Below are 26,063 nucleotides of genomic sequence, written 5' to 3'. Positions count from 1 at the left end.
ATTTGGGATTTCGTGTTGAATGTAAAGTAGTGTCATATCTTGTCTTATCAAAACAATGTACATTCAGTATTTTGACATTTTGGAAGAAGAAGAAGAAAAAATAAACATGCCCAGATAGGACCACAACTTAAAACAATGTTGATTTGCCTGGAACCATGTAACTTCTGCTTTGAATGTAAATATTTAAGTAAAACCACATTTTTTAAAATGTCAAACCAACTATTAATTGATGAACAACTTTTCCCAAGCAGTCTCAAAAGAAAATAACATTAATCACTGACTCTCTGTGGTTGCCCTTCACCAGGTTTCACAAGATTGTGTGCTGCCAATGTGAAGTGGAGTACAGCAAGTTCCTAAGCCACTCCATCAGTGCAAGTAGTTATCAAGTGGACAAGGACAACCAACAACAGGCATACATACATTGTCTCCTGTTTCCATCATAAACCACATGTGGGTTCAGAGCTGGTGAAGGTAAGCGACTGCACAAGAGGAGGTTCGGGGGCCTAGGGGGCTGGTGGGGGCCGCAACATTCAAAATTCAATCAAGTGAAGGCCGTCTCCAGCAGTGTAACAGGGAATAGAGGGAGAGAGAGACAGAGGAAGGAGGGGGTCAGCTGAAGTTTCCATTGGGCCCGCTGCGCTCCTAATGCAGCCTTGGATGTAATTGGGTCCCAGAAGGCTGTTCATTATCGGAGGTGAGAGAGGCAACAAAACATAGAAGGGTGGAAAGAGAAAGTAAATGTCTTTCTTTGCCTCTGTCCCAGCACCATTATGGGACAGGAGTTAATTAAAAGAGCAGTTGATGCCTCTGTTTTTCTCATCAATCTCACTTGTGCTCTTATTAAGTTTGTAATGACAGCCCAACTTGTCCCCCTCCTGCCACCAGACGCTCAACAAAAGGGCAAGAATGAGAGCAGTGTGGGGGCACTTAATGTGAGGGACAGCTAATCTCCACAATACTTGTAATGGTCAACGACTAACATTCAACAGAATCCCTATATGAAATCCCTGGCTGGCAATAACATGTAGTCACTGGAGAGGAGCTATACTGATGCGTCTTTATTTGGGGTGTGGCACAAGGGCTCATTTAAAGGCGTGGCTCTGTACCCTAATCCCTCCGCTCCTATTGCCAGCACCTTCGGAGGCCATTTTAATTCCCTCCGTCATTAAAGGGACCTTCCCTCAAAAGCTTTGGTAAAGGTGACTGCTGACACTGTCATTCACAAGGACTATTTCAAAATGTCAGCCCATAGCCGAGATTTGTCTCATTAAAATTGGCGGAGTCCATTATATGCGTCCCTCCTCTGCCTGCCATACTCAATCACGGCAACTGTGAGAATGAGGGTGTCAAGGGAGCGTTCAGAATCATTTCTATTTGCATAAGCTTTACAGAGAAGCGGACTGTGCCTGACCAACAAGAAAAGGAGAGTTCCAAAGACAAAAACATAGCCTCAGTCCATTTGAACAAAATCACAGCCAGGACAGCTCCTCTCCCTCCAAATTGATACCAGCTACTCAGAGAGGCTTGTACTGAGAGACTTCAAGAAATGTCAGCGTAACCATGATGAAGCCAGTGGAAGACCATCCAGGCTTTTGTTCAACAGTCTTGTGACCTGAGGATTTACATAGAGCTTCAATAAAGCCAGAAACAAGATCCACCCACATATTGTTTGGCTCCTCATCTAAAGCGTATCAACGTCTTTACAGCTGAAGGCTTTCAGAGCCCTGCGATCGCTCATGTAGATGTGTGACATCTGTGGCTGCCAGTATCTGACTGAAGAAGGGACTGACTCAAACTGAAGGGCCAATTATTTTATTATTTTATTTTCATTTCAACTTGCACCAACAACAGAGTAACAACATAAACTACCATAGTTGTTTTATGTATATGAACAGGGACCAATGAGGTTAAGGTTATACAGTTTATTAAGCTTTATTTTTTCAGTTTGATATTAACCAAAAAAATAAATAAATTCATAAAAAATATATTGTAACATTGGGGTCTAATTAATAAAATATGATTCACTGATTTGTGTTAACAGGGTAAAAGTGGATGCATTTAAAACCTTTTCAAAAATATTACTAAATATTTTGCTATTTATTGCAGTAAAACTAACACTATTTTACTGTCTGAAATGCTTTTTGTGAATAAAAATGAGAGGGGATTGTATTTTGAAGGTGCTGGATTGGTCCTGGCATTTTAATATTGTGGCTTATACAAGTTCACACTCTAGTGGTTGGAAATTAAATTGCAAGTAATTATCCAATCACAAGAACATAGTAACAAGCACATGAAAACAGTTGAGTTTGTGCTCTTCCCTTATTATAATCCCCCCTTCCATTTATTCAGTCTATGGGCAATCTACAGTCCAAAACGGGCAGGTGTTCTTCTTGGTGTCATAGGAGCTTCATCTTTTCTTCCAGGTGTGCAAATCTTGACTCCCCTAAAACAGAAACACATTTATTAATGATCATTAAGTACTTCATATCAATTATCAAATCTCCTTATGTTTCATGTTGCATGTTCAACCCTTGACTGAACACCGCAAGAGCTTTCCCAGACTAGAGTCTTCAGAGAGAGTATTGTGATGGGGAGCTTGACTTTTCTGACAGCACAATCTATCATCTTTAATTACAACTTTGTGACACACTGACACTGGCCACACTTCTCTTATTTCTCTGTCACACATGCACACACAGCAGCAATTACAACCATCAGGCCATAACCCCCTTCTGTCACTGTGTCCCCTGTACCATGGTCTCTTAAGGTGGAATTATTGCAGTTCAACATCACTAGACAAGTTTAGATAAAACTGTTTCAGCAGTGAGTTGTGCAAAGTTAAGTGTAAAATAAGAATAGATGTGCTTAATACTCACATTAACAGTGAGCCATATGCATCACTGGGTTGGTCTGTGACATATCAGCAAATGAAACAAGTACACCAACTATATTTTTTACCAAACAAAAACTTTTTATGAAATCCCATTAATGTACTCATTAGGACTGGGCAACATGAAAAAAATGCATCACATTTTTCTTTCATACATTTATTTTATGCTCATATTGATTGATCATTGTCCAATTTAAAGCAAATAACAATGCCTTTCGATATTAATTTACTGAACATAAAAATACTGATTTTTAAGACATTTAACACATATAATGGTCAAACTTCCAAAGTACGGTCACATACTTTTACTGACAGAGGATTAGCAGTAGACCTCACTATTAGAAATGACTGAATCTCTATCAAAATGTGATTAATTGGCCATCTTTAGTAGTAATTTACAATAAATTTGAAGGAGACAGTACTAAAACCAGAAGCTGAAGCCCTGGATAGCCAGTGATGTTGAAAATCACACCCCCAGCTTATATTTAAATGAATTTTTTTTCTTTTTCTTGGTGTATAGTAACTTTCAGTTATTTCAGATAAATCCACTGGATAATTAACATGTATAGTCCCCCTTTTTCAAAATAATTCTTTATAACCATACTTCTGCCTGTAAATCCTTCTGATGGGTGTGAAATTAATTTTTTGGTCTAATTTGAAAATGAAGGTTCCCTGCCTTTCTCAGCTCTGCTATGGCACAATTTAAATTGCTGCAGTAATAGGGGTCAGCCAAGAGTCAATATTATTTCTTTTGTCACATCTGTGGGGACCAAAGGTGAGAAAAGCTCATCATGAAAAGTGAGAGAGGTGTATCGAAGCAAATGCAGGAGGGAGGGCTGATGATATGGATTGGCAGCAAGTAGGTAAATTAAACGTTTGTATCTTGGCTCTGGAAATAAAGGCCATAGGGACGGTGTGCTTGAACAAGGCCTCTGTGTTGTATAGTTCAGGGCAGACTTACCTGACACTGCCTGGGTTGCTCTTCCTCTCCTGCTCCTCTCGACGGGCTCGCATCTGCTCTTGGGCCATAGCCATTTCCTCCTCCATGTTGGTAATCTCCTCTTTGGCACGGCGACGGTTTTCCTGCAGTGTAATAGTAAAAGTATGTAAGAACTGTAAATATTTCAAATTATACTGCCTCTCTATATATTACACACTATTATCTATGTCATTTGTGTAACTATCCTTTGGTTTGCAGGCACCAAGCACTTTCTGCAGGTAATGAAAAAATTGTCAAAACAGAAGATCCTCACATATTTTTGCCTTTTTCTTGATTTTCAAATTGACAGTCAGTCAAGCACTTGTCATCGAAGTTTAGAGAAAGCTGGCTTGTGATCCACCAGGGGCCTGATGATAGTCAATATTTGTCAAATATACTATATATTCGATACAGCTACCAAAATACAGTGTCCGGGAATTCCTCCAGATCCTGAGCTTGTCTTGGTCAGGACTAGGATTTTACATTTTGCGCATGTTTTGGGTTTATGAGCAAAAACCCGGGGTTCCACAAACTCAGCTCTTGCTGTGAGGCGAGAGTGTTAGCCACTCAACTTGGACTCTGTTTTATCAAATTACTTAAACCTTCTTACCTGTCGACTTTTGCCTGCATGTTTGATGCTGTAAAACATTGGTCCAAGTTCTGCAAGCCACTCTCCATCAACTGCTGTCACACACTGCATGTATTCCTGCAATAAAGGAACCACACAATTTAAACCTTAACTCTGTACAAATTATATGATCACAAATGTACTAAATGAAACAAGTTCTCACCTTGGTTGTCATGACAAGTTCGTGGTAAATGATGTAGTCAGGGGTGTAGCCCATTCCAAACAAAGAGCTGGTGGGATGGAGGTGACACGGCATGCCCGTCCTCACATTCACATATTCACCAATGCCCTAGCAGCAACATTATAAATAGAAAGAATAGCACCTTTTAACTTGCATATTGTAGGGTATTAGACAACAACCCCAACAACAGAATAAGAAAACCTTTGCAATATTTGTCATATATATTAACACATAAAATAAAGTGAAATCCATTAATCTATTAATTAACCAATAAATTAATTAATCTCAATTAATTAATCAAGGGTAACTGTAGCTAGTACCTTGAGCTTGGCTGCCTGGTGGAAGTAAGCAGCACAGATACATTTCCTGATTACGTCCCAGTCAGAGCCAGAGGACGCTAAATTCATCCTCTGTTGTACCATGATGTCCTTTAACTGTGAGCGCACCTCTCGCACCTAAAGAAAAATATATTACTTTATAGAAGATAATAATACTGTCTTGTCTTAATAGTCTTAGTTAGTTAGAAAAAAGGATCTCTAACTGAATAAATGTTTTATTCAGATAGCTGAAAAGAGCCATCTGTGTTGTACTGACCTTGCGCATGGCCTTGGTGTGAATAAAGTGCTCGTTGCACCAGATGCTGGAATAATTATTGTTCTTCCACTGCATGTACACATTGAGGTAGGTCAGATGGTCACTCTCTGGGACAGCAAACTTTTCCCTCACTTGATCACTCTCCTCCTCACGACCCTTTGGAAAACGACAGAAAATTTGAAATCATTTTGTGAGTTTAATAGTATTTTTAATACATCACGTACAATTATGTATATTGATATAGAATTTTGAAAAAATATATACATATAAAAATATAGGAAAAATACAGGAAAAAGTCCTACTTTTGGTCGGTAAAATATAGCAGGCACAGAAAGCATGGATACAATGATGAGGATGTCTGCACTGCAACCCATGTCACATGACACAATGAGCATTTTGGACAAAGCTGGGTCCAGAGGAAACTCCACCATCAGTCGCCCAGTAGGTGTCAATGCCCCTGAAAGGACAACAGCAGGCTATTACTGTATGAGCACATGATGAAGTATAGAGTAAAGTATAAAGTGCATGAGATGTGAAGAGGACAGGAAGGAAGGACAGACATTAGTGCTTGGCCTCTTCTCAAAAAAAGGAGAAGTAGTCAGTAAAAGGCTTATTTAGATTATTATTTATCAGACAGAGTACTGCTGACACTTACGATACTCAAGAGGAAAACCACAAAGATCAAAAACTTTCACTTCTGATTCAAATGATTAGACAACATCATCTAAGAAGCTTACAAGAAGGAAAGTCAGAGACAGCAGTCAGTTTGGGGCAGGTAAGGCTTAATCAGAGATAATCTGCTGTTAACACACCATACAGGGAATCCTCAAAGTCCCCCTTATCCCAAATCCCTAAATCCCAAGGAATCTCAGAGGATGAGACCAAAATGAGGCCCGACCAGTCAAATCATACACAGGATCAGTTACTAGGCAATTACTTCACAGGCTGAACCTCACAACCTCCTTCAATGGGCCACCTTTCTATGTCTAAGACATACATCACTGCACTGTCTGTCTTTCAGCTGTTCATGTACAGTACAATGTGAAATATCTGTTATTTATTTCTCACCAGTGTTGTCGAGAGCTCCAAGGATCCAGAGCTGATACATAGAGTTGAGCATGTTGTCCTCAGGTGGTGGGTCCATAAAGTGGAAGAGGAGCAGGTCCTGCACTCCAAGAGACTTGAGCAACAGAACTACATTGGCGAGATTAGTTCTCTGAATTTCTGGGATGGTGGTAGTCAACATTTCATTCTTATATGCACTCTGAGTGTAGAGTCTATGGATAATCACACAGCAATTAAAATTTTGTATTTATTTTTCATATCACAGAATATTAACAGTACAGCAGAGCTTACCTGTAACACTGTCCTGGACCAGTACGACCCGCTCGACCTGCGCGCTGGTTAGCGTTAGCTTGGCTGATAGGATACACTTGAAGGGCATCCATACCAATGCGAGGATTAAACACCTGTGAACAGACAAATTTAGTTCACATTCTGGTGTAGCTGCTGTAGTCCTGTGTACTTTGTGATGTATAAATTACCTTTAATTTACAGTATCCTGAATCGATCACAAACATAATACCATCCACAGTGAGGGACGTCTCTGCAATGTTTGTAGCCACTATACATTTTCTTACGCCATCTGGAGCCTAAAATTTAAAATATTAATTTATGTTTAGGGGAATATCCCGACAATCAGACAATATTTGTTGTTATATATGTTTTTTCCCCATATTATCAATGTTCCAATAATCTGCTAACCACTGACCTTTTGGAAGATTTTGGCCTGGAGGTCAGAGGGGAGCTGTGAATATATAGGGAGTACAGCCAGAGGGGGAGCATTGTCCAAGTCCCCTAACCTCTCCACAATCTGATCTGATGTGACCTGCACAAAGAATGAAAATGATCAAATGACAAATTTAAATGACCAAAATCAATCTGCACAGCTACCAGATACAAATATATATTATGTGTATTACAAACCTCAATATCTTCCTGTCCCGGCATAAAAATAAGAATGTCCCCTATCAAGCCACTTAAGTGGATCTGCAGCGCTTGTTTCACTGCAGCCTCCACATAGTCCTCTTGAGGAGTCTGCACAGAACAAAGAAACATTAAGCCAATTAAAATACCAAGTACTACCAATAGATTATATATATATATATATATATATATATATATATATATATATATATATATATATATATATATATATATACTATATATAACATAAACAGAGTAAACTGTCAAACCTTGCTGAACAAAATGTCTACTGGAAAGGTTCTTCCTGGAATGTGAAATATTGGGACATTGCCAAAAAATGCAGCAAATTTATCCGAGTCCATAGTAGCAGATGTAACAATTAGTTTCAAGTCTGTGCGTCGTGACACAACCTGAAATTCAAATGGTAAATGGTCACATATTTATATAGAGCTTTATCACCTTCAAGGCACTCAAATCGCTTTACAAGGAACCACTCACCCATTCACACACACACATTCATACACCAGTGTACACAGTGTACATCTGTGGGAGTTGGAATCACACTGCCATCCTGTGGGTCAGTGGATCTGACTGCTCAACCAATGATGTTAATGTCGAGAGTGGGATTCTAACCACAAACCTTTGGATCAGTGGACAACGCTCTACCAACTGAGCTACTGCTGCCCCAGTTAAAATAGTTTAAATATTGGGGAACATAAAACATATTCTGCTTTAATATATGTTTTGTGTTTGGTGTTATACAGTAGCAGAGCACTGACCTCTCTGAGCAACCCAAACAGGACATCAGTATTGAGGGAGCGCTCATGAGCCTCATCCATGATCACTGCACTATAGTGGTCCAAGTCAGACTCCCTTAGTGACTCTCTGAGCAAAATACCATCAGTCATGTACTTTATCACGGTCTTCTCAGATGTGCAGTCCTCAAATCGAATAGCATAGCCCACCTGAGAAGGAAAATAATGCAAGTCAGACATCTGGTCACTAGATGGCAGTGTTGCTGTTTGGTTTAAAGCGTGTGCCAGCTACCACTACACCAAAGTACATTTAATGTAAAAATTAAAGATGAATAACATTTTCTCTTTACTTTTTTATAAATACATTTTATAAAACAAATTACTCTCACCTCTTCTCCCAGGTTGCTGCCAATCTCTTCACTCACTCGTTTAGCAACACTCATAGCTGCCACTCTTCTGGGTTGAGTGCATCCCACCATGCCATAACTTGTATAACCATCTTCATGTAAGTATTGAGTTAGTTGGGTGGTTTTGCCACTTCCTGTCTCTCCAACAACAATAACTATGCTATTATCCCTGCAAGATCATCAGCATAATCAGGTTAATGCAATATAAAATTAGTATTTTTATTTATTTTAGAGTATTTAATATATTTTTTCTGTCCATACCTTATGATGTTAAGAAGTTGTTGTCTCACAGCAAAAATGGGTAGGTATTGCCTCTGCTCTGTAATACTTTTCTTTTTAGCAAATTCACTGGTTGCCTCACTCTTTTCTTTCATGTGCTCAGCAAATTTCTGCTCAGCTCTGGCAATTGGACACAAGTTAATGTATTTAACATATATCACATTATGATCTGTGTTCCTTTAGCTGTTACCTGTAATCTACTTTCCCATCTTCCCCAATGACTCTGGCTCCAGACTCATCCTCTTCTTCAGTCTTCTTAATCCCCATGATATCTCCCAGCTTAGTTCCAGCCAGCTCCCAATGTTTATGCTGTGCCTAAAACAATGTTGAAAATAAGTTACATGATTTTGCAATGCATTATATAGATCAAAGAACCAAGCAGCACATTTATCAATTTGACATGTGGGGTCCATAGCAGAAATGTCATTGACTGACAAGTTACATAATCGGATGAAATATTCATGAAAAAACAAAGTTGGCCAGCCCTGGCATTATCATCCGGACAGGTGTGAACCAACAAAACCCATTAAAATTTCCCAAACATAAAGATATTGTTCTTACATTTGTATTGTGTATTTGGCATAAACAGTAAATAAGACCAGCTATAGCAAATGAGCAAAGAAAAATCTACGTACATTTTCTAGATTTAACACCAGCATTAGTCCATTTTACATCTATCCATTTTCTTCCGCTTATCCGGCCCCGGATCATGGGGGCAGCAGTCTAAGCAAGGACTCCCAGACTTACCTCACCCCAGACACTTCCTTTAGCTCCTTCAGGGGGACCCCGAGGCGTTCCCAGGCCAGCCGAGAGACATAGTCCCTCCAGTGTGTCCTGGGTCTTTTAGTTAATTAATTAATTAATTTTTAAATGATCAATTAATCATTGCATTTAGTGCCTTTCAAGATACCCAAAGCTCTTTACAGAGCATTATGCATTCACTTCACACTCACTGGGTGGCAAACTACTATTGTAGCCACAGCTGCCCCAAGACCTCCTACCAGTGGGACATGCCCGGAACACCTCCCTAGGGAGGCGTCCAGGAGGCACCTCAAACAGATGCCCGAGCCACCTCAGCTGGCTTCTCTCAAAGTGGAAGAGAAGCGGCTTTACTCAAAGCTCCTTCTGTGTGGCTGAGCTCCTCACACTACCTGTAGGGGAGCGCCCAGCCAGTCGGAGGAAACATTTTGGCTTGTAACCGTGAGCTTGTCCTTACATGATGGTTTTAATTACCTTTTTGCGTTCCTTTTGTTCCCTGTGTTTACGAACAAGTTGGCTGCCTTTGCGAGAGATGATAGCCATGTCTGAAGTCGGATCTCTAACAGGAATAACTGGCTCTGGCTACAGAGGAGAAAATTATTCACATTTCAAAAACAATGTATCAAATGGAGGCCCTTTTCATCATAATTATGCTCTTACCTGTTTGGTGAAGACTATTCTTCCATCTAAGAAAGGAGGAACCAAGTTGTGCACTTGTAAGTGAACCTTGGCAGCATTATCCTCCTCAAAATCTTCATCAACTTCCAGCCTTTGAACAACACCACTGGTCAGCATACGGTTGGTCTCCCATCGTTCATTATCCTGAAATAAGTCATATGTATAATGTATATCCAATTCCACAAACTGCTAATAGGCAACAATTATTATATTACCTCATTGATCTGTCGCTTTTGGGCAGATATCCTTTTCTGGGTCTGCTTCTGAAGAATTTGTTCTCTTTTCTTTACATATTCATCTGATGTGGATGTGAAAGGGTTGTGGAATTCATCATATCCTTCATCCATCATGTACCAATCTCTATCTGCTTGCTGCAGAATATTACATAGAAACAAAATTGTTAAGTAGAAATTATTATGGGTTACTGACCATAATTTTATTTCTGTGTATAATGAGAAAGGAGGACTCCTACCTTCTGATCTTCCTCCCACTGTTCTTGTTCATCGTCATTATCAAATGCAATTCCACTTGCGCCATCTCCTTTTTTACCTATAGACATTGGTGCAATAAAGTAAGCAACCTATGCACACACCAAAAAATATATAAATAAATAAAAATTATAACCACTTTGTACCTTTTCCTTGTGATAAACGGGGAGTTGAACCAAAATGCCTTCTGTCATTGGCCCATTCATTGTACTTGTATGAAGGGGTTGGGAGAGGTGTGTCATCAGGGTAACGACCTTTGACTGACCTATATATAAACCAGACAGGGTTTCTAAACACAGGGTTTGCAAAGTTTCTAAGTAAACATTAATCTCAAGAGTGACCCTCTAATTTAAATATGTAAATTGTATAATTTATCACCAGTCTGACAAAAACAGTGTAGAGCCTACGCATAGTCTAAACTAACCTAACAGTTCATTATGTTCAAGCAACTTATCACAGATGTTTACCTGTCCCTCCGCTCACTCTCTCTGCCAGATCTATGGCTTCTCTCAGAGCGGTCCGACTCTCGGTGTGAAGGAGCAGGAGAGGGAGACTCCCATTGGGAATGTCGACTGCTGGGATAACCACTGTCATCCTCCTCCCAATTGGATCTGGAAGGTGTGTCTGTTTTCAAATATTGAAGTTTATGTTGTTGTGTTAAGAACTTGCGTATGTACAAGAAAACTGGAAAAAAAATAAAAACAAAAAACACCAGCCTACCCCTGGAGTGAAACTGTGGAGTCATTGGCTCATCTCTCCTGCTGCCGCGGCTGATTCGCTCTGACCAACCATCTCTCTGGGAGCGGTCACTTCTGTCACTGCGGTCTCCACGCTCCGACCGACCCCTGCTGCTTTCTCTGTCATCTAAAAATGACAAACAAAACAAGAATAACTGAATACAGAATAAAATATACACAAAATATAAAACATATGGAAAAAAAAAATCTATATTAATGAAGTTTGACCTGTTCCCACACGCACACACCTCGTTCACTGCGCCTGTCCCGGTGTTTGTCTCTACTTCGCTCCCTGTCTTTCTCCCGTTTTCTGTCCTCTTTTGATGAGGCATAGACTCCATGTTCCCGACGGTCTTTCTCTCTCTGCTCATGTCTGCGGAGGAACTCCTCACTGACTCCTCCAGGGTTGGATGGTGTTTCAGAACCAGTAACACGATACTTTCTGCTATAAATGAAATCAAGCCACAAACATAAGTTGTAAGCCACTCACAAATTGCAAACATAAGTACAAGTGTGAATAAACCAATCACAGATCAAATGTGGCTTTAGAATATGAATCATACTGTATAGATGCTTTAAGAAATCTAACATTTCCCATACAATATTTCTTTACCTTTCTTTCTTGGTGTCTTTATTTTTGTCATCATCCTCCTCGTCTGAACCAGAATCACTTTTTCCCTCATCCCAGTCTTTGTAGGATGAAACTTTTGATTTCTTTAAGTTTCGCTCTTCATCAGAACCATCAGCCTTTTCTTTTAAATCTCGCTCTTTCCTTTTCTGAGCAGCTAAAAGGTCCAAGCCCAGTAAGGATGTCCGTGGAGTGGGTGCCCGAAAAATATGAGCCTCTGCAGCAGCGCTCTTCTTCTTTACGATCAGTCCCCCAACCTGAGCAGACGGGTCAGACCCAGCAAGTCTGTGCATGGACACATCCTCGTCCATGGTCTGTGGATCACAAATCAAGTGACAATGACAACACACAATTAATAGGGCTGGGTGATATGACAGTTATATGACAATATTTATTTTTTACTAATATCGATCAAAATTTTCAGTTTTTATTAGTCTGAAACTTTGAAAACCGATAAAATAGCTTTCTACATTCATTTTCCTGAACATAATAAACCTGCTATACATAAATGTAAAACATTTCTTCCTCCAAAGTCTGAATTCTGCTCCAAATCACATGCCGCTTCTGACAGAACTGGCTGAGGATCTCGCGATTAAAAGGGCCAGAGATTACCATTGATGATTACTAAATTGGATTAACGGCAACGCAACTGTATTTTTCATAGGGTTTAGCTATTAAAATTTGGATTATTAGTTTAATTAATTTAGTTTAGTGGCTTATTCGAGTTTTTTGTCATGAAATCAACCAAACCATACAGAGCTACAAATTAGAACATCGTAATGAATCTGTAATAAATGTAAATAATTTCAAATATAAAATAACAAAACAAAAACAAAAAAAATCATATCATAATCGTCATAATAAACATGAGATACTAACACGAACCCGTGACTGTAGGTCCAACAACCAAAGAAAGCTTTCCGCTATGTTAAAAAAAAATAAAAATCAGGTCTTCACGTCAGCCCACGCTTAATAGTACAATTAAATATCAGAGATTTAAAAAACAGAAAATCAGTAGCAATCAAAAAAATATTTCGTAAGAACAACGCGAATGTTTACAGCAGCGGAGGCTGCCATATCAATCCCACAATTCCTCCTCTTCTTCGGCTACGTAAACGTTTGACGTCATTCTGATTATAGACACATTACTGCCCCCTTGTGCACATAACTCTTACATTCAGCCTTGGCCAGACTTTAATAAGACTCGCTCAGGACGCGCTATATTTTGAATAAACTTAGCGTTTACAGTACTATGTACAAAAAAAACATAAACAAACAAACAAAACTTTTAAACTCTTTTCAGAAATGTATGGTTTTAATGGTTCAATATAAAGCTACTACTTTGAAATGTCAAACAATAAAACAGAGACATCTGAGTGAAAGCACAGTAATGTCTTTGAGCCTTGAATAGTAAAACAACATTTTGGCCTAATTAATTTAAAATATGCAGAAAAGGTGGTTTGAGATTATGTACGGTTCTAATCTGATTAACAACAACAAATTCCTTTAAAATGGGTAAAAGATTGAACTGACACACTGACAACACTGAAAATACAATTTAATTTGCATTCTCTAAATTTGGGTAGAGGGCCTCTATGGAGATGTTGCTTTGCTAGGAATGTTCCACAGTAGGGCATGTTCCATTATGTGGCTTTTTTATTTATCTATCTACCATTCATTTACACATGTTTTTATTGCTCAAAAATATTAAGAAAAAACACACATTCTTTCTGAGCAGGGACACCTCTCCATAAATGTGACCTGTAATTTGGCCTATGGAGCCACGTGCTTGTGTCCATATAGATAAATTTAAGATAGAAGTAAGATAGAAGTTTAATGACATACTCTAGGGTCCATGGAGACAAGCAGGTCTCAGACTCTCAAATATATTTCTATAACTGATACAAAAGTCACAGGCTATGTGCAACAAAACCCCAATCTTCTTATGTAGGCCTGATTCCATGGAATCCATAAGTTATCAACAGCATGCACAACCTCTTAAGCCATGCTCTTATCAGCAAGTCCACATTTTAGCCTATAGCCTAGGTAGGCCTAGCCCATGTTTGTGCACTCTTAAAGGTGCTCTGCGTAACTTTTCTAGGAGGGGGATCTGTCACCATAGTGATATTATTGCTTTGTCTAGGACACAGGTGTCAAACATAAGGCCCGGGGGCCAGATCCGGCCCTCCAAGACCTTTAATGTGGCCCTTGGGTGATTTTCTACTAAAATATTGTAATTATATTTTCTATTAAAATATTGGTAATTTTCTGCGGGGCTTAGCATATCAGTGTCTCCAGTGTGTCTGTACGTGGCCCCTCCCACCAGAGCAGCACAAATGAATACTTGTCTCTTTCCAAACGGTCTTAAAGGACGATCGTTTTGACTGTTGACTGTGACACCCTGATCAACAAAATGTCCAACATGAGAAAAGTGGAGCCAAGTGCAGGATTTTCCAAGAAAAATTGACTTATTCCTGTTTACATACAAGTTATTGTTAAAACATTGTGTTGAAATTGAATTTTTCTTCAAGTTTCAGGTTCAGGTTCATAATATTATAATATTATAATAAGAAAGAGTTCATCAATTAAAAAAGATTTCTGTAATAGATTTGTGTTTCTCTGCACAAATATTTGAAGTTATTGTTATTTTTGGGGTTTATATGACATGAGTTTTCTGATCCGGCCCCTTTGGGATCAAAGTTGGTTGGATACGGCCCCCGGACCAAAATGAGTTTGACACCCCTGGTCTAGGATGTTCCACCAGCCTTTCAACAGGTGACTTAATCAGGCGAAGTTATTGGTCAGATCTTTGTAGAGTCACCCTGGCCTGCACGCAGTTAGAATGCATGTTTTTCAAGGTTCTTTTGAGCAATGAAAAACTTGTATTTTATAAATGCAAGCCACATAAATTTAATCCAGTGTTTTCCTACCAAAGTGATAACATCTCTACACTGAAATAGGTTGTTTTATCTATTAAAAACACCCTTGGTAAAGCTCCCACTCTGGCGAGCATCAAGTGGTCAATTCTGATTGGTTGTGAGGCCACAGCGTGAGTTTTGATTGGTTAGTGTGGTAGTTCCCGCCCTATGCACATTTACAGCGCAGCCCATTGGCTGGTTTCACATGTCTGCTGATGTGCCGCTTATGGATTTTCTAGTGCTTCATGGATCTATCTCACCAGCCGTCGCTTTCGTAATTGTCACTGGCATTAACATTGGTGTTTCTTTTATTGTTTTTCATGCTTTATGTGTACGCTATTGTTTTTCATAAGCAAGGATCTCATAGTCGAAATTGTTGCTTGTTTGCGCTAGTTATCTAGCCAGGTTAAGAGAAGCTAATAGTTAGCATCTCAAACCACTCTCTGCGGAGTCTTTTTGTTGCGTTAAAATGGGAGAAGAAGCCAACGACAAACTTTTAAACGCAGACGGTGGACCCGGGAATGAAAAAAGTGCAGTAGAAGATGTCAAGTATTATACGTTAGAGGACATAAGAGTGCATAATATGAGCAATGACACATGGCTCATTATTCACGATAAAGTATATGACATTACAAGTTTCCTTGAGGAGGTATGTAGTGTGTTCACAACTGTGCGTATTACATTATATGTAATTTATTCCAAATGATCGATTATTTGCAAGCTGTAATTGTGCGTCAAGGGGACACCGAGATAACCTGAGATGACCTATGGAAGCCGACCGGGACAAATAACTTCCGTCAACTGTCATTCTAAATATACAACTGTTTTGTGTTTGCAGCATCCTGGTGGTGAGGAGGTTTTGCTGGAGCAGGCTGGCGCAGATGCCACAGAGAGCTTTGAAGATGTGGGACATTCCACTGATGCCAGGGAGATGCTGGAGCAGTACTATGTAGGAGAGCTACATCCGGTAAGTGCAACAGATATGCCATACCTCCTGGTCAAAGCCTGATTTCAGAATCACAAAAGCTAAGCAGAGCTGGGCCAGAATAGTAGTTTACCTCAACTGGGTATGGAGTGAATGAAAAATGCCCCCAATTGTAATGTGACTTTGAGCGTCTGGAAAAAAATCACTATAAAACATTAATGCATTATTTGGCATCAAGCTTTTATATGACATTTTAAAGTTTTCAGCTTTGCCATCAGATAATATGAATAATAATAGCAAGAAACATTGCTATTTAAAAGTGTCGCAAGGCAATATTTACAAGTAAAGTTACATACTCCTAACAATGAGTGTACACTCTTCTCTTGCTGTATCAGGGTACTACTGTTCCTCTCACTGCAATCAGCCAGAGACCTTTTTTTTTAGGCCTCAAACCTCTTCCGTGAGCATTATATAACTCGGTCATTACCCCATACAGTGCTACATTATTATGTTGGTAAATATTCCTTGTGTGTTTGTTACATTCTTCCAATGAATATAATTGTGAAAGGCATGAGAAAGGACTTACTAGGTGTACTGGGAAGTGATCTGCAGCATCCACGCTTTGTTCTGTGTATGGGGGAGAGTGTGGTCCTGCTCGGCACACTGGAGGAAAGTGAGGTGCACATCCTTAGTGACAGGGAGACGGACTTTGTCATAGCAACCAAGATCCTGGTTTAAGAATTGGAGATGGGTCCTCAGGCACTCTACTGTAGCCCATTGCTTCCGAGAAGTCACCCTGAGGCACTGGTGGAAGGATGGATTAAATGCAGAGTCTTGATGAGAACAGTAATGTCTATGAATACAAATAATGTTACTACAAGATGGCAAACAGTGACTAAGCATGTAATACTTCAAGGCAAATAGGTATCCTGTTAAATTGACAGTCATAATCACTCTTTTTTTTTTTTTTTTTTTTTTTTTTTTACAGGATGACAGGAAAAAGCCAAAGGTATGTTCTAATAAGTAATACTTGTACAAATGCTGCAATTGAGGGATCTGAAATGGAAAATGTAATGTATTTTAATTTTCTAGGAAGTTAATGTCACAAATTCAGGAGAAAGCAGGTAAGGGATTGTAACCTTGTATCATTGTACAACAGTTTTACGTTACTGGTCTATCAATGATTTTCTTTTCTTTTTGTCTCTTCTCTGTAGCAACACTTGGTCTACCTGGTTGATATCTGCTGTTGCTGCAGCTGTTGTAGGTGTGGCGTACCGTTACTTTATATTTGAACACAAGTCCTCCTGAGGTTTGCTAAGTGCATTCAAAATTGCTTGTTGCATCTGAAGGCCTTGAAATGTTGACCAAAACCTCCTCTTCCTGAATGCACAATATTTGTGAACGTCTGTTATTTGCAGGTAAATTAGCAGAGGCTTAAACTCTTTGTTCATGTCTTGTTAAGAGCATTGGGAACAGCAGGATGGTCTGGAATAGTTGCCGTGTGTTTTTAAATGTCTATGTCACTATATGGGGTGGTACTTAAAAGTCTTAACTTATGCATTTGACTCTGTTTACCTTTGCTCTTACTGCTCATACATGTATCTGCTTGTGAATGATTTCCATAGATTTAGCATTCATCATCACAAATCATTTCACTTTTCAAAAATGTTTTCTTTAATATTGAAAGCCATTATTCAAAAATAATTAAAGATTTATGAGAAATGCAAAAAATTATATGATTTTAAAAATGATAAACTTTTATTCTTGTTCTATAAATACACTGGTGAATGGCATAATTGCTCTTGAGTGATTAAGATTGACTTGTTTATTTTTAGATCCATTATCAGCAGATATTTCACTTTAGTGTTTGGATGAAAGTACCTGGCAGCTGTGTGTGCACTTAAACATATGCATTGTTTTTAAGAATATACCCATGTTCACTTCATCCAGAAAGAATATTTGTACATGCATTTGCTTGTTTAGACTGGAAATTTTAGACCATACATGTTATTTAAAACCTTATTGTATAGAGCCACACTATGGAACATAAACATGCTGCTATTTTTGCTATGTTCATTTCGCCTGCCATCACATTTCTGAATAAACAGAATTTAATTAACTGTGTTTTTGACCTTTTTGTCTGTAAAGTGATGTTGATTTGTCTCAACAGAGGACTTATGACACAGCGCTAATTTATTTTTAGCTGACCGGAGTTTCATACTTTTTATGTAGTATTAAATAGGATAAATTGCAGTAGCTGAATTCATAACTAACTGGGAATAACAAAGACTAAATGCAAAAAGACGGTAGAACGTAGGAGCATGTAGTGTAATACTCAAGCCTGAACACAAGATGACACTGCAACCATGTTATTTTGACCGTCATTGTAAATAGTTCGACTTCAGTCATATAATTGGAAACACTGGACGGACAAGCGCTAAAAGAAAGATAAAATACCTTTGATTATTATAAATTGTATGTATTAACCAGGTATGCAAATTCAGTAAAAATGGCATGAACCCTGTAAATGCTTTAGTGACAGCAATGTTAGCAATCAACGGACCAAGTGATTGGTTCTATGAGAAAGTAAGTTGTATCTGGGTGTTTCTGAAGCCATAAAGCCAGTAGCCAGCAGCATCCATTTCTTCTCTAACCGAACCACTTATTTCTATCAGCACAGAGCCTAGGCTGCTGATGCACAACACTCCACTGTCTTCAGAGACGGACACTGCAAAAATGTCAAAACATGTCTGACAGAACATGTGGCAGTAACAGACAGGGGACCATGCGATTTCACAGGTAGAAATGATTCAAGCGTATTCATCTGGCTTATAAATCAGTTTATTTGATTTTCTAGCAATTTGTCTTTGTTTTTATCAATTTCACATTTCAATTATACCAAAAGTCTAAATCTTTTTGTTTGTTTTAAAGAGTAATTGTAACTGAGCCCAAGTCGCACTCAGATCTTAGCAATTACAACCTTTTAAAAAATGCTGACAATATTTAAGTTTTTATATAACACATAAAAACTATACCTATAACTAACATAAAACTAATACCTGTAGTTAACAATACAGTCTCTATTTCATCACAGCTGATCTTAATGCCAATAAAACATAAGATTAAAGTTTAGATGTCTGGTGTCCCTGGGGAGAACTACATGTTGAGGAAAAGAATGGTGCATTAACAGGTAACATTAAAGGCATTATACTTTATTTACACAACTATGCAAAAACATTAGATTTACATAAACATACAAAATTTAAGATTTTTTGTAATTTGTTTAACAGTGCAACTGACAAGAGTCATCAAAATGTAGCAGTGAGTCATGGGCAACAGCTCTGGTTCCATCTCTAAAAATGGCATCATAAAAATTACCTTGCTTTTCCATTGTCTGTTCAACAATTATTTTGAATCAGGACTTACATTAAAACCAACCTTGTGGATGGATATAATGGATATCTTGCAATCACATCCAAAGCAGCTTGCAGGTACCAGAGTTATCTCCAGCTGGCACAAATGTGTTGACCTTTCTAAAGTGTAACTGCTTAATTACTTTTCTCCTTAGGTACATGAAACAGCACAACTTAAAAGGTTAACGTCTTTCAGCTGATATGCCAAGGCCTTAAACTGGCAGCATGCTAGATGGCCACAATCCTTCAAAGTGCTACTAATCTCAATGCCAGTTTGTCAACATTTCATATCTGGTCCTGGTAATGAATTTATAAATATCTGATATCTGAATTTTAAAGTAAGAAACACTGATATTTGCAAACACATTTAAGTATATAAAAACAGTGGCTTTACATAGGTTTGTCACAAACTATAAAACAACTAAAAGGGTGAGTTAAGAGACCATTTACAGTGTATTCAAATGTACATGAGTAAAACAAAAACCCTAATACATAATCCAGACAAAAGTTAACATGTTCCACTCAACAGAACAGAAACCATGACTGAAACTAAATAAAAATATAAAACAAAATTAAATTATGATGCTTGAAGCTGTACATGTTTGTATTACATTGCCACTTGAGTGTTGCAGTTCATTTCTTACCATTTCATACCATACCATTTCATTATCAGGTCTACAGAGTCTGGCAGCACAGCAGAAAATTCACAGGGGAAGATTGTCTGCAATTCTGAGGGTTGCTCTTGTGATGCTGAGGTCCTATGCCAAGGACAGTAAAGTGGTTGTGGACGATACGCTGGCTGACCGCCCGTGTACACTGTTGTTATTGTCAAAAATGTTGGACACAATTTGAATCTGGGAAGTAGAGTAGCACCCAAAGATATGGGCCATCTTTGGGCATAAGGCCAGGGTGAGCTTCTGCAGGATGTGGTAGAATTTCCTGCGGAAACTTTGGTTTATCCAGAAATAGAAGATACAGTTGAGGAAGCCATTGGAGGTTGGCAGCCACACCACAACAAATTCTGCCCACTCTGGTACACTTCTCCCAGAGACTGCTGCAAGACACACAAGAGTGACATGAGGACAGGTAGCAACTGCCTGACAACAGCATAGTTACCATCATCAGAGACACTGGAGATGGGAGCATGAATGCATGTTTTTTTTTTTTTCTAATAAAATGAAGGAAGACTGCAGCTTATAACTAGATGTGTATGTCTACTGCTCTCTGGAGAAAATCAAACAATAACAGCAAGCTGAAATTTACTCATTTTCATTCTTCCCACGTTTCATCAAAATGTAGCCTATAATTTATCAAAATATTATTCTAATAATGATGACAACAAACCAATCTTAAAGTAGCCCACTGTATCATTAGCCTACATACCATTGTAGATCATAGCGGCTATACAAGGAGTCCAGCAAGTGTAGTATGCTGCCATCACGGGCACGAGCACCCTGGATGCCACATTGGGCCTGCTGCGGCGAGCACAGTCATATTGGCGCAATTTCAGTCTCTGTTTTTTGGCTGCGCACCACACTCTCAGGTTGCAGTAGGTCATAATAATAGAACAAGGGAAAAAGATCAAACTAGTCAGGCTCAGGGAGTAAAGCACATTTGTGGAGTACGAGGGGTTACAGACCAATGAAGCCGTAGAAAAGTGTACTTGGATAATGTCTGTTGGCAGAGATATTGGGAGTAACAAAAATGGGGGAAAGCACCACGAAAAGGCTATGAGCAGCAAAGTCCTTTTTCTGGTCAAAATGGCGCAATATTTGAGCGGGTAAAACACTGCTACGTATCTTTCTAGACTGATGGTTGCCAGTGTGTATATGCAGGTAGAGTAGACCGTAGCGTTGCAAAAGGCCACCACGTGACAAAGCGCATCTGGCCCTTCGTTATAGTCCTTGACCAGACTCACCCACAGATTCAAGGGCATGACCAGCAGTCCAAAGGCCGAGTCTGCAGCGGTGAGAGACAGCAGCAGGTACCGGGAGTTTCTTGACCACCCGGTCACGGAGGAGGAGATGACCAGGAGAACTGCAATATTCCCCAGAGTAATCATCACACCCAGAGCCACTATTACGCAGACTTTAATGGCGCGGTGAGTGAGCTCTAGCGATCTCTCAATGTCCGATGTGGTGGATGAATTGGAGTCAACAGGAAAAGATGAGAAGTTGAAGTTTAGATACATTTTTACTCATAAAGCCATCAGTGCGACCAAATCGTTAGCCATACAGTAGAGAAAGTTGTAAAAGCTGCTGACAGTGCCATGGTTCAGAGCAGGCTGACGATCAGCTTCACACCTGTGCCAATCAGTACTGGGTGTGACCTCCCTCTGCACGGGGCTCATCATGGCGGACTTACAAAAGCACAACTGCATTTCTTTATTTGCTTGAAGTACTTTTCATTGTTCATAAAATTAAATCCTATTCCAAACATAAGCCTTGGGGTCAACAAGCCTTTTTTTTCTTTCCTAAATTAGGCCGTATGTCCCCACATTTACTTCATCATCAATTTGCATAAAAATATATCCCCATTTCTCCTAATCTGGTTGCCTGGTAGTCAGTTACCTATTATCCAGCAGCAGTAGACTACAGATGTAATGCAGAGGTCATGGTGCAAAGGACCCTAAAAAATAAAAATAAAAATTACTTGACTTAGAGTTTAATTTTGAGAAAAATCTTAGAAATAAGGGAGCATAGGGCTGACCCCGATTGTTGGCATAGGATGACCAGATTTTCAAAATCAAAAACTGGGACACGCCTGGGTTGTGGTGGTTGGTAATGATAAAATTGTGAAAGAATTGCATAATTAAAGAAAACTGTTCTGCACTCGGCCCATTCAGAACTAACATGTGAGTCAGTATAGTCACATTTTCTTAGTGTTTTGTTCATTTTTAAGCAATTTTCTGTATTTTACCAAAAGCAAATTACAATTTATGCCTCCCTTTACTGTTGGCAAGCATCAAATTTGTCAAAAATAGGGATACCTGGGACATTTCTTGTGTAAAACTGGGACAAATCACTGATTTTGTATAAATCTGCTGGGACAGGGGACACAAGGCTCAAAACTGGGACTGTCCCAGGTAAACAGGGACCCCTGGTCACCCTATGTTGGCATAGGATGAAGAAAAGCAAAAAATGGAATAGTTACTTTGCTTATTCCAGTAAATATAATCTTAAGATGTATTGCCTCTATTATGTAAAAATAGACTCTTGTCAGCTTTAGGCTATATTATAATGCTTTTACCTCCTCAAAAGCATGCCGGGGTTTTTTGTTTTGTTTCATTCACACATGTTTGAGTAACGATGCATTGTTACTGTAGTCTATCTACATCTCCCAGGCTCAGTATGCTCTATTCCACCTTGTGATGTCATGCAAAGAAAACAGAAAATAGTGTAATATGTGCCACTTCATTTGTCCAACCACAAATATTACAGGCATCCAGTTTTTGGTCTAATAGTTATAAAGAGTTTTATGTTATATTATAAATCACATGGTTCCTTACAGTGTGTATGATCTGGTAAAAATGGTCTCTTGTGTAGTGTGTATTATTTTCCTGCTGGTATCAGATGGTTTGAGGGGTAGCTCTTAGCCAATCAGAGATGACCGGCATAGCTGCACCAATAACTATAATTTTCCTTGTAGTGTTGGGGAGCCTGAGGACAGAGGAAGTTCTCTTCAGGCCTAGAATGACCCTTCCATAAGGCAGACCACCTTGATGTTATTGTAGGCTACTTCCATGTTTATCAATTTATTTACTTGTTTGATTATTTATTGTTTTGTTGTTATTGTTTTTGAAATAATTTTAAAGCTGTCTTGTTATACCAAATGCACTAAGTTTCTATCTTTGTTCTTTTTAAAGTTATATAAAGTGTCTTACTCATTCATATTTATGTGTTGAGCAGGCTGCTTGTGCATGTCACTGGTGGACCTTCATCTTGGCAGGTTTAATCAACAACAATAGGGTAAGTCAGTCAAACACTTACACACTGTCAACACCACAGGATCTAAAGACTGACATCTCACAACCAATCACAGTCCAATTTCTGACAGTTTCACCTCATCAGTGTCAGTCTCCTGTCCACCTCCATTCAGGGAAGAAAGCATCAACAGCTCTAAACTGGCAGCTGGCCTATGCCAAAAGAGAAACTTTATGACAAAAGAGGGCAAAAGAAAAATGGTTGTTGAAAGTATAATCCAAGATCTTAACAATTCATATGAGTTTGCATTTTTAAAGTTAGCCAAGGTGTGGAATATCTTCCATGGTTTTGGCAGATTCTATCCTCAGCCATGTCACCACTGATGAAGCTTTTTATGCCTAAAGCTATAACAATTGTGGTTCTAATCAATTTTTTGACATATATTTTATAATTTGACAGTAAATGTAAATTCAGTATAGCTTTGTGAAAGAACCTATACTGAATTCAACATGTATGTTTGCTGAAAACTATGAAAAAGTTAGTACGAGCCATGACTTTTACTGCTGATACGGGCTGTAAGACGTCTCTTTGCAATAGCATTAATAAGAAAACACATTGCTGCTGATAATGTGAATATAATCTTTATGAATGTGTATAATCACAGTTGTGAGATTACAGATGATAAAATATCATAACCACAAAAGACCTTCCTAATCACCAGTCACATCTTAAGGATCTAGTTCATAATAAGCGAATCCCTGTCCAGAAGAGGCCTGCACTGTGGGGAAAACGTCTTCTATAAAAGTATACATGGATGGACCGTAATATACATTTATACAGCTTAGCACAGTCCTCTGCTGCTACCGGCAGATCCCACAGGGTAAGAACCTGACAGCTTTCTCTGTTTGATATATGTGTTTTGCTGCGTCTTAATGAGCAGATCTCTCCAGGAGGTGTCTAAAATGATGCTGGAGGAGGGGTAAAAATTTGCACTCTTTTTCTCTGTAGACTTCTTCATCTTGAAGTCAATTATCTGGTTCTGTCCTATATAGTGCTAGACGGTCACAGATATGTCATTGCAGCCTTGGTTTTATACTTATAGAGATCATTACATTTTCAGGTCTGCACTTCTACTTTAGATTAAGAATGAGAATCAGCAGGATAGCCAAAAAAAAGGTTTATTCTCCTCATTTTATCTTCAATATAGTGTCTACTAGGGCCAAGTATAGAACAAATATGAAATTATCCACTTTTGCAATTAAGAGGACACAAATATGGGGAATTCAAAATTCTGTGTCCTGAGACAAAAACTGCTTGATCAAAACATGGTAATATCATGCTCACTGGTAGCTCATTTTGGTTTCCATCCAGAATCTTTAAATCAAACTTTGAATCACAATGACACTGACTACCTTTGAAACCTTTGTTTCAATGGACCACTCCCAAGATGTTGAGGGTCAACGTCAATATATTGAATCATGACTGTCAAGCCGTTCTTTATTACTTATGTGCATAGACTCTATCTTCCTTTGTATTTTTATAATATGAGCCAAATTTACAGCTTACTGTATTTGGCTTGTGTGTCATCCAGATATACTTTTACTGTCTTTATCTTCTGTACAGTAGTATAAACATATAGATTTCTGTACACATTTCCCAATGGTGCATGTGAAAATATTGTCAGTCCCATGTGAAAATGTTGTGCTTGAACCAGAGCGGATAGATTGTGTACAATTGAATATCCTGCAAGTGGGTGGGCTCCTCCATTGAGCACCCACAGCACAGCAGCATCCTGATGTGCACAGAGCCATTGATCTGATCTGAAGCGCATATGTGTGGGCAACTTCATTCTCTGAGTGAGGAATGACGCAAGATATCGAGGATACTGTTAAGCCCAGAGCTTGATGGCTGATTATGTTCACTGTTTGTCTCCTGATAAGGACTTTGGCAGTGGACAGAATTGGCCTTGCAGGTGAAAAAGACATTAAAGTGTTGTGTAAGGCACATCCTCTTTTGCACATTGACAGCAGGCTTAGTTCTTGTTGGCATTTTGTCTAACTGTAAAAGTTAATACAAACACATTTGCACTATGCCAGCAAAGCAGTAAGCAAGAAACACAACATAATTTAAACTGTGATAAAATGGTGATTGAATATTGTTTTTGGACTTGCTTTGTGTCCTTCAAACTCTGTACACAATTAAGCTTTTATCTACAATTTGACTCCAGCAGCTCGGAAAGATGATAAACCTAGTCAGTAATTTGCAATGGGAGTATTCGTATTACAGTAAGTCAATTAACAGGCCACACTCATCTGTATAGTCATATTCCTTTTCACAGTGCAGGTTGTTACTCCTTTAAAACTGTGTGTAATTTAAGCAGAGCATATTGACCCTGTTACACAATGTTTGTATGTCACTGTGCTTCTGCCTCTCCACTTTGTACAAAAATATCTAAACCAGATTCAGTGTAAGTCTTGCATAAGAGCTGTTTTACCTTTCATTTGAAGAGACCTGACTGGTCATCCAATAGAAGCACATATTCACTTTTAGTGTTTCTGAGCATTGTTAGGGATTTTAGAAACTGCACAAGAACCTTTGGCTCTTCTTATAGAGGTTGGACATACTGAATAGAACTTGTGAATGGTGTTCTCTTTTTACAGTGTGATCACAATTTTGGAGGGGTGAAATTATGATGCCTACTATCAAAGTATGGTTCAAAACTGTAATACACAACTTCTGAATGTTTGTTGCCAGTTGGTTGAATGTTATTCAATATTTGAACTAAGTAACAGTGCATATGCAATGTTGAAACAGTTGGGTACAGTAAACAGAAGGCTGAGCTGCAGCTTGGCTGAATACATTGAAAATCTTTGCGAGTGGAGAAGGAAAGTATTA

General features: G+C 38.8%; 3 protein-coding genes across 5 annotated transcripts; 1 reads left to right on the top strand and 2 right to left on the bottom strand.

Moving 5' to 3' along the window:
• Positions 1-1,796: 1,796 nt before the first annotated feature.
• dhx38 (DEAH (Asp-Glu-Ala-His) box polypeptide 38) lies at positions 1,797-13,104 on the bottom strand. 3 transcript variants are annotated; one of them, XM_055154629.1, is made up of 27 exons: positions 12,869-13,104; positions 11,975-12,303; positions 11,610-11,806; positions 11,345-11,488; positions 11,092-11,248; positions 10,771-10,889; positions 10,609-10,685; positions 10,352-10,507; positions 10,119-10,280; positions 9,933-10,040; positions 8,890-9,014; positions 8,682-8,819; positions 8,403-8,589; positions 8,038-8,223; positions 7,528-7,668; positions 7,259-7,369; positions 7,044-7,160; positions 6,817-6,924; positions 6,629-6,741; positions 6,341-6,549; positions 5,575-5,729; positions 5,273-5,428; positions 4,999-5,133; positions 4,661-4,786; positions 4,480-4,575; positions 3,852-3,973; positions 1,797-2,443 (listed from the first exon to the last, which is right to left on the bottom strand). In XM_055154629.1, exons 2-27 carry the CDS (start codon positions 12,298-12,300, stop codon positions 2,362-2,364), a joined length of 3,753 nt encoding a protein of 1,250 aa, XP_055010604.1. In that variant the 5' UTR covers positions 12,301-12,303; positions 12,869-13,104; the 3' UTR covers positions 1,797-2,361. The 3 variants fall into 3 exon arrangements, with proteins under 3 accessions (XP_055010604.1, XP_020797081.1, XP_020797082.1); XM_020941422.2 differs by having other exon boundaries at positions 12,875-13,104; XM_020941423.2 differs by having other exon boundaries at positions 11,610-11,803; positions 12,875-13,104.
• A 2,003-nt stretch (positions 13,105-15,107) lies between these two features.
• LOC110175451 (cytochrome b5) lies at positions 15,108-17,951 on the top strand. Its single transcript, XM_020941632.2, has 5 exons — positions 15,108-15,556; positions 15,746-15,874; positions 16,821-16,841; positions 16,925-16,956; positions 17,047-17,951. The coding sequence occupies exons 1-5, from the start codon at positions 15,377-15,379 to the stop codon at positions 17,138-17,140; spliced, it is 456 nt and encodes a 151-aa protein (XP_020797291.1). The 5' UTR covers positions 15,108-15,376; the 3' UTR covers positions 17,141-17,951.
• Positions 17,952-19,028: 1,077 nt separating this feature from the next.
• zgc:162592 (uncharacterized protein LOC561993 homolog) lies at positions 19,029-21,570 on the bottom strand. Its single transcript, XM_020941553.2, has 2 exons — positions 20,629-21,570; positions 19,029-20,299 (listed from the first exon to the last, which is right to left on the bottom strand). The coding sequence occupies exons 1-2, from the start codon at positions 21,434-21,436 to the stop codon at positions 20,004-20,006; spliced, it is 1,104 nt and encodes a 367-aa protein (XP_020797212.1). The 5' UTR covers positions 21,437-21,570; the 3' UTR covers positions 19,029-20,003.
• Between the last annotated feature and the right edge of the window lie 4,493 nt (positions 21,571-26,063).

The sequence above is a fragment of the Boleophthalmus pectinirostris genome, unplaced genomic scaffold, assembly GCF_026225935.1.
Source record: "Boleophthalmus pectinirostris isolate CB_2022bp ecotype Guang Dong unplaced genomic scaffold, ASM2622593v1 HiC_scaffold_19, whole genome shotgun sequence".
NCBI lineage: Eukaryota > Metazoa > Chordata > Actinopteri > Gobiiformes > Gobiidae > Boleophthalmus > Boleophthalmus pectinirostris.
This window is presented reverse-complemented; position numbering and strand designations above follow the sequence as displayed.